This window comes from Solea solea, chromosome 20 (assembly GCF_958295425.1).
Source record: "Solea solea chromosome 20, fSolSol10.1, whole genome shotgun sequence".
NCBI classification, from domain to species: Eukaryota; Metazoa; Chordata; class Actinopteri; order Pleuronectiformes; family Soleidae; genus Solea; species Solea solea.
In genome coordinates, this window is record NC_081153.1 from 13,568,838 (window position 1) to 13,577,042 (window position 8,205).

General features: G+C 41.1%; 1 protein-coding gene and 1 long non-coding RNA gene across 2 annotated transcripts in view; one reads left to right on the plus strand and one right to left on the minus strand.

Moving 5' to 3' along the window:
* Positions 1-2,244, minus strand: part of ctnnal1 (catenin (cadherin-associated protein), alpha-like 1) — a 48,227-nt gene extending 45,983 nt beyond the window's left edge. Inside the window, exon 1 of the mRNA XM_058619330.1 lies at positions 1,843-2,244. Within this exon, the coding sequence (XP_058475313.1) occupies positions 1,843-1,938 (96 nt within the window). The 5' untranslated portion in view covers positions 1,939-2,244. The remainder of the gene's footprint in view (positions 1-1,842) is intronic.
* A 1,531-nt stretch (positions 2,245-3,775) lies between these two features.
* Positions 3,776-7,542, plus strand: LOC131447689 (uncharacterized). Its single transcript, XR_009234070.1, has 5 exons — positions 3,776-3,837; positions 3,912-4,003; positions 4,801-4,884; positions 4,967-5,192; positions 6,991-7,542. It is a non-coding gene; the product is annotated as an uncharacterized LOC131447689 (long non-coding RNA).
* The last annotated feature ends 663 nt before the right edge of the window (positions 7,543-8,205 follow it).

Below are 8,205 nucleotides of genomic sequence, written 5' to 3' on the forward strand. Positions count from 1 at the left end.
ACAATTAAATATTACACCCAAATCATTCCGCTGTAAACGACTATATCTATTTAGTACAGTGTGACCTTAAATATTTGTGCAGTCAGAGGGAGGAAACAGGCTTTCAGCGTCAACAGCGGAGGGGGGTTTGACAGTGTCAGGGGTCGTCCATCATGGTATTGTCCAGACTCTTTTAAACCACCAGGCTCTGTCTGAACCAGTGTCATCCACTGGAAACAACAGAACATTTACAGGTCTTTGCCACTTTGGCCTTTTGCACTCCAATAGGATATTAGCATTTATAAGACTGGCGGTCTTTCCACTCTTCAGGAGGCACAACTCACATCCCATCATTATGTGACCATGCAGTGCAAAAGCTAATGTTAAAGGCAGGACAACTGCAGTTGTTTCTAAACTGCCTACACTTGTGTTAATGTATTTTTTTTTTTTATAGATTAAACCATGTAGAAATAGTCAAGGCAAGCCAAAGTTCTCTTGTAAAGCACATTAAAAAAAAACACGTTGTACCTTTCTATTTTGCACATTACAGAAACCTACAAATGCATGTCGTTCGCTGACCTTAACTCCACGCTTTTAAAGCTGGGGCTGCTGTTCAGAGTGTGTGTGGCAGAGTAGTTGCTGAAAGAGTGCAGTGGCTCTAAGTGGGTCTTTAATCTTCTTCTGTTTATTGAAAAACAAATCACGTGCCCCAAAGTGGCCCAATTAGAGAAGTGGGAGTCACGATGGCACAGTTCAGGAGCGGCAAAGGGGAACAAGAGCACACAAATAGAAACTTCTTGGAAACTTTTGTCTTGTCTTGAACAGTGTCCTCCATACCTCCTGTCTTTGCTGCTGTGACAATGTAAATTTCCCCACTGCAGGACCAACTCTTATCTTATCTTATCTTAAAATAACAGATTAGTAATAGCGTTAAGTGTTTAAGAACAGAAATGTAACAATAGGCATGGGATGATGCTATAATTTCCTATAATTTCCCTTTATTGGGTTCATTTATTTGTTTTACTTGTTTCATATTTGTAAGATTAGCATGAAAAAAGATGATGTCAAACAATAAACTGATTTGTATCACCACAAATGCTACAAAATGTCATAATGTTATAATGAATATGTTACGAAGGATGCATACAGTGAACATTTTTCAGTAAAAACATAAAATTGATCTGAGAGCTTATAAATCTTGAGGTACTGAAGTGGGTGGAAAGATGCAAGTTTCCCTTCTTGCGATTGTAACTTTTGTCCATTGATTATCCTGATAATGGAGAATCAACACTATCAGCTTACTGTGCAAGCCTTTAACCGTGATACACGCTAATATTGTTCATTGTCACAGCCCTGTGGACAAATGATTTCCTTGTTTTTAATACCTCTTCATCAGTTGAATTGTTCCTGTTTTAACTTCCCGATTCACAGTACAGTGTAGCCTCTTATGTAACACTGTAGCCCACAAACTTCTGCCTAACAACAACAAAAATCAGTGTCTCTCCCTCCAGCTGCATCACATGCTCAAAGTTTTCATTACACAGGTTCCTTATTAGGTGCTTCAGCAGCTTGTTACAAGTCCACTTGGAGGTTTTGCTGTAGTCAATCACCTTTATTGGTAATAACTATGTTCTACTATTGTGTTATGATTTAGCAACGCACACACACACGCACACACACACACGTGGAGCAGCGGTCTCTGAACACAGAAGGAGACACAGGTAAACAGGACAATCAAAGTTGTCCCCACATACAAGCACACAGCCTGGCTGCTGCTGTGACGCCGACGAGCGGCTTTTAAAAGTACAATAGGTCCAGAAAATGCAAGAAAAACGCCATGTTTTGTGTGAACCTCACACTCACCTGCGATACCAAAGGAATTAGCGTCTGCTCCACCGAGCGAGTTTTGATTTCCAGACCGGAATCAAAGTTCATGTTGCCGCACGGAGATGAAGCCATTCCCGCCGAGCTCTCGCTCCCTCCCTCACTCTCTCTCTCTCTGCCTGGCGTTCACGGCACAAAACACGGCACCAGCCGAGTTCACGGAGCCCTTTCTTCACTGTTCTGCAGCTGCGAACTGGTGTGAATGAGTCGCTTTTACACGCCGGGGTTTCTGTTCTGGTCTCGCAGCCGTTTAACGAGAGTTTCCACGCTCGCGCACGCACTCTGCTGCCGCTGCTGCTGCTGCTGCTCGTGGGTCGCTGGTTGTGCCGCTGCGCTCGCTAGTGTCCATGTAGTTTACTCAACTATAGCAGGGAGCAGACTGCAGCACACCACTGTGGGCAACCACACACACCACCAGCAAACACACGCGCGCGCGCGCACACACACACACACAGGTTTGCACATCTATTCTTCATTGTTCTCTAGATTTAACTAATGTGCACAGTCCAACCACAGACTTAACACTTTAACTATAACCAGTTACTATTTAACTTCAACATTAACAAAACTACAATTCACATCTCAGCAATGAGGTTCTGCCTTGACCAGGCTTTGGTCCCCACAAGGACTACTGATCCTAAAAAAGTAGCTGTTTATAAAAGAAAGGGTCCTAAAATGACACAAAACAAGTAAACACACACAAACGCACACACACACACACACAGGTTTGCACATATTTTCTTCACAGTGCTTTATACAGTGCTTTTAACTTCCATTCATTTGGACAGTCTATCCACAGCCTTAACACATAACCAGAACCAGTTACTATTTAACCCCAACATTCACACCTCAATAATGAAGTTCTGCATTGACCAGGCTTTGGTCCCCACAAGGACTACTGATCCTAAAAAAGTAGCTGTTTATAAAAGAAAGGGTCCTAAAATTACACAGAACGAGTGAACACACACACACACACACACACACGCACACACACACACACACATTAAGATTTCACTGCAAGCTGTTGCTTAGCTGTTGCTTCTTTCAGTGCTCTTCATGTGTTTTCAATATTTATCTGTTGGGTATGTTGTTTCTGTCTGTTCTGCTCTTTTATTTGTTTATTTTTCCGTGCGTTTCATCCCTCATTGTTGTCATTGCGTAATAACTTTAAGAGTTGTACTGTATATGGCATCACTTTCTCTGGGAAATAATATAGAAAAGAGTATAGATTGGGACGAGATACATCAACAACATCAGTGATGCGGTGCATCAGTGAGTTTTAAAAATGCAACATCCATACCATTCATGTAAATTTCAAGGGATTTTCATGTATGTGAGTTTCTTAGATTTAAAAATTCATCATCCACCCTTCCATGCAGATTTCAGAGGACTGAGCATCTGGTTCCCCCGAGAGAAAGGAGCGATGCTTTCCTCACAGCTCAAAGACAAAGAATCCCCACATCATACAGTAAAGCCCATGAGTATGAGAATGTCCTATCATCCTCGCCAAATACAGCAAATGCCACATGGGAAACTGCACTGACAGGGATACTGTGCTTATTCTTAAAAAAAAGTTGCTCATTTGACCTTTTCTTTATCTGAGGAAAGCATTGACTCTCATGCTATTACCATCTGAAACGCTTCAGTTTCCCCGAGATCCAAAACCTGAGCTTGACACACACCCATAAATCAATGCATTACTATGAGTGTATAAAAGTCTCAGCCTTGTGATGATTAAGATTTTTCACACTGGTTTATTTCTGTTTTAGATGATGATATTCCTCAGAGGAATGCCTGGATGACATTTCATTTTGAGCCAACTGGTGTGGAGGACAAGATGATTCACATGGCTGTTATTTCTAGCGTGGATGAGAAGATCCAGCATCCACTGCTTAGCATTCTCCCTTTGTGTCTTTAGTAAGCAGAGACAGTAGTTCAAGCTCAGCTGTCACGCTCAGAAGTGAGGAACTAAAGGTTTGCATTGCGCCCATTTCTTATTTTGTGACCCAGTGACGTTAATCCCTAATGTGAGTCCATCTACTTTATAGTTGTTTGACCAAACTACTGCCAGTGTCTTTGTATCCTCGAGTGGCTGCGGTAGCTATTTCCAACTTTACAAGTGCAGCCACTGGATGAAGTGGTGAGTAACACTTCATATTACAAACACAGCAGATGGCTGAGGGCAGATATGGCGTATAAGCACTGTGTTACTGAGGGCTGCCAGCTTTATCGTCAACTATGTGACTGTTTAGGTCTCTCCCTCTGTGTCAGCACTCCAGACAATGGTAATGTGTGAATGTGTGTGTGTTCAGAGTGCCTGTCGCTCTCAGGCGCGGTCAGTATTTATTCAAAATCACAAAGCTATGCTTTAATTTAACCCTCCCTGTTTATATAGGATTTTCTCTGTCTCTCTCTCACACACACACACACACACACACACACACACTGGATCATTATGAAGGCATGCAAGCAGGTTGGCTGCTGTGTGAGCGGACAGGGTTGTGTTCCACTTTGATGAATGGCTGTACTAGAAAGAAGATAACATTTGTGTGTGTGTGCGTGTGTTATTTTTTAGTTTTTTTTTGTTAATCGGTTCTGAGGCTCTTTTCCAACTTATAAGATGATAACAAACTCCACTTGGGACACTCACACTGTGCTGCATCCACTGTTGTCAGCTCAGATGGTTCTGATCACAGTAGATAATGGAAGTGGCACAGTTAGATTAGGAATATGATCTATTCTCTAAATTTTTCCAGGGGAAATAGTTTGGTTATCATTCAGACAAATAGCTTCCGATCCACAGGACAGTTGCCATTTTCTCACCGACCTTGTCCACACCTCACTCCTAGCTGTAAAACATGCTTGTTTTTGCGAAATAGTGCCTCATTTGTTGCGGGATATTCAATATTTGTTTTCTCTGCCTCTAATCTCTTTCAGGCACGTTACATTTTGTCGATCCGCCTGAGAAACTCTTAAAAGCAGGAAGTCCTTTTTGTGAATACTCATCCGCACAGTCCAAGGGTATTACTCATTAAATAAAAGATGCTTATGCACGGTGTGATTGTGTCGCTAACAGCTGCTACTGTCTCTCCCCATGCTTTAGAAGTGCTGACTTGTCCTCTCTTTCTGGATCTCTCCCTCTGGTGCTGCCTCTCCTGGGACAGGAACTGCTGAGGCTAAAGAGATAGTGATTTTGCACACTGTAAGATGTAAAATGAGTGCACTCAGTTATATTCCCCCGTCGGATAAGCAGATACAAAATTTGGGATTCAAAGGAGAGATCGTGGTGGATTTTTTGAAGGATCTGTCACGCCTTGCATTTTAAAAAGGTAGAGGATTGAGAAGTGATTTTATGCCTATATGATTATGGCCCTGCTCATGCACATTTAACATAATGCTGTGTTTTATATTCTTGTATTTTAATGTTTTGTCTGCGTTTCCACACTCTCACATTAGCCTCCAGGGAAACCTTAATCGTACGTGTGCTGTTCAGACTAACTTATTTACAAGAAATATCACTCTGAATACGTAAATGTACAGTTCCTGTGGCCTTGACAGAGACCTGCAGCTGAACTCACCCTCTTAGTGTGATGCAGTGACCGGAGAGGCCTCTGTGAAGGAGACGAGGTCAAACTGAGTTGAAATGCCCCAGCTGAATGTTTTTACTCACTGAGCCCGAGTAGCTCAACACTTAAAACCTTTGAGAAATGTTTCGTTTATATTGTCAGATTAATTTAATCCTGACTGGTTTACAGTGCAAATAATACCCACAACAAACATAGAAATGGAATAGAATTAAACAGTTTAATATAATGGAATTAAAAAATAAAGTAGCTGTGCTCATAAGGAGAGCAGGTCATCTGCCTGTATTTCTGCTAAATAGGCACCCTCAGGGATAATGCTAATTTAATTCCACATAAACACAATTAGGCAGCAGCGAGGCACCCAGGCCAGCCATGTGTTATTACATAATCACAGACACCTCGCATTGACTCATTATCATTCATTTTCCAACTTGCACAAATTGTCTGAAGGACACTGTCTTTGAGGAGGAGGCTCTCTGCAGTTTGATGAAACAGCACAGCACTGTGCACAGATGTAATACATAAACTGACAATTAATATGGACTGTATGTTTCTGTACAGGTTTGCAAACCTGATAAGTGGCCACTTCCAGATAATGTATTAATGTCATGTACACCATAGAACGAAAGGCATATTTAAACAACATGTGCATTTGTTGACAGGGGATAATATTGAGTAATGTAATATAAATATGCGGTAAAGATAGATATAGCTATAGATATGGCGTTCTCACTTTAGAACTTGTGTGAACTCATCTCAAGCTCAAGATTTAATGTGTCAGAGTGTATCAGAAAATGTAATCTGCAAAGGTTTTGACTGTCCTTATTTAATTGTGTTGTTTTAATTATTTTTTTACTTATTTGAACTTCAGTCCATGTTTTAACACAGCTTACTTAAAAATGTGTTGTTTTTTTTACCTGAGAACTCAAAAAAGTTCTCTCAGTGATCACAGTGTTAAAGCATGAGGCACAGTAAACTCTGGAAGAATTATTAATTTCTTCAGTATGTAAATAAATATAATCGTCCTTATAGTGCACTTACTATTATCCTCTCTCAAAGTGTCAGAGCTTCTAAGACACAATTCACATATTCAGCATTATGTTAAATAAAGACATACAAAGAATGTATATTGAATTATGTCTTTTATGACAGAAATGGGTTGTATAAATTATAAAAAAAAAAAATCCTCTTACACTTCTTATATCAACAAACATGCTGTGGTCCAAAATTACATAAATCACTTGGCTGAATTTGAGAAAAAGGTTTACTTAATGCTGTTAAAGAATGTGGAAAGCGATGGCATTCATCATCCTGGTGCAAAGACCTGTTCACAAAACATCTCACACAAAGGCGCAGCTGTATTCGCTTTTGTCCAGAGAAAATGACAGGATCCTTCCTGAATAAACTCCCCATATACTGCAATGACCTATTACATTAGATGAAACTAATTCTGCATTATATAAGCAGGAGCAGTCATTTCAACATGATGAATGCATCGTCAAAGACGTACAAAGATAATTGTGATTTTTTCCCCCCCCCACAGACTCAGCTGTTTGGCTGCATCCCAGCGATTGCCGAGCTGCCTCTAGTGAGATGAAAGCCATAGATGCATGTGTACATGCCACAGAGAGGTCGATTCGTCCTGCCAAGTCTGCCTAAATTCTGTCCCACTGACAGTCTGAGTGAACAGGGGCAACAACAGCAAGATGAACACTGACTATTTTTGTTCTGGTGACAGTGCAACTGTTAACTCTTTGCCATGCACATATACCACAAGCCAGCATTAATCAAAAGAAAAATACCCTTCCTTACCTACCACCTCATGACCACTTTGACACTGTCCCTATTTACATTGTCATTTTATATCAAGGGCTCACAGATGCCCCTGCATCCCCTCCCGATCATGTCAAGTAGGTGCTTGGAAACTCCTTGTGACAAACTGTTGCCTCAACCTTTGAAATCCAAAAAGGCCCGGAGGCTTTTTTTTAAACAAGCAAGGCTGTTTTGTCTGGATGGCAGCGAGCTCAGCTGCGACCAGTCACCACCAGTCAACATTTGGAAAGGTGATAACACCATAATACATAACTGTGAGTGTGTGTATTTGTGTATATATACTGTGGCTTCTTGATTGCTGTTGCAGCAATTTAATATATTTGGTTTATATTTTCTGCAGTATATTTAATCTAGGTTTGAACTTTGAAATTTTCCCACCAAGCTTGACTAATATTGATACACAATTTGTATCAATAATAGTGAAGCACCATAATACAGCTGTTACAGTTAATGTCAGTCAGTCAGTCATCATCTACCGCTTTATCCTCAACCAGAGGGTCGCGGGGGGTGCTGTGCCAATCTCAGCTACATCGGGCGATAGGCGGGGTACACCCTGGACAGTTCGCCAGTCCATCGCAGGGCCACACACAGATAGAGACAAACAACCATTCACTCTCACACTCACTCCTATGGTCAATTTGGAGTGTCCAATTTACCTATCCCCACATTGCATGTTTTTGGACTGTGGGAGGAAGCCGGAGTACCCGGAGAGAACCCATGCACACACGGGGAGAACATGCAAACTCCATGCAGAAAGGCGAGAGTGCTAACCACCACACCACCGTGTGGCCCTACAGTTAATGTAACACATGTTTTATTTATGTAAATGTAACACTTTGTGAAAATGTGCACTAAATTATCAACTCTTCAACTACAAAATGAAACCAAATAACTTAAGCTCAACACTATTTAGAGATCTAAATTT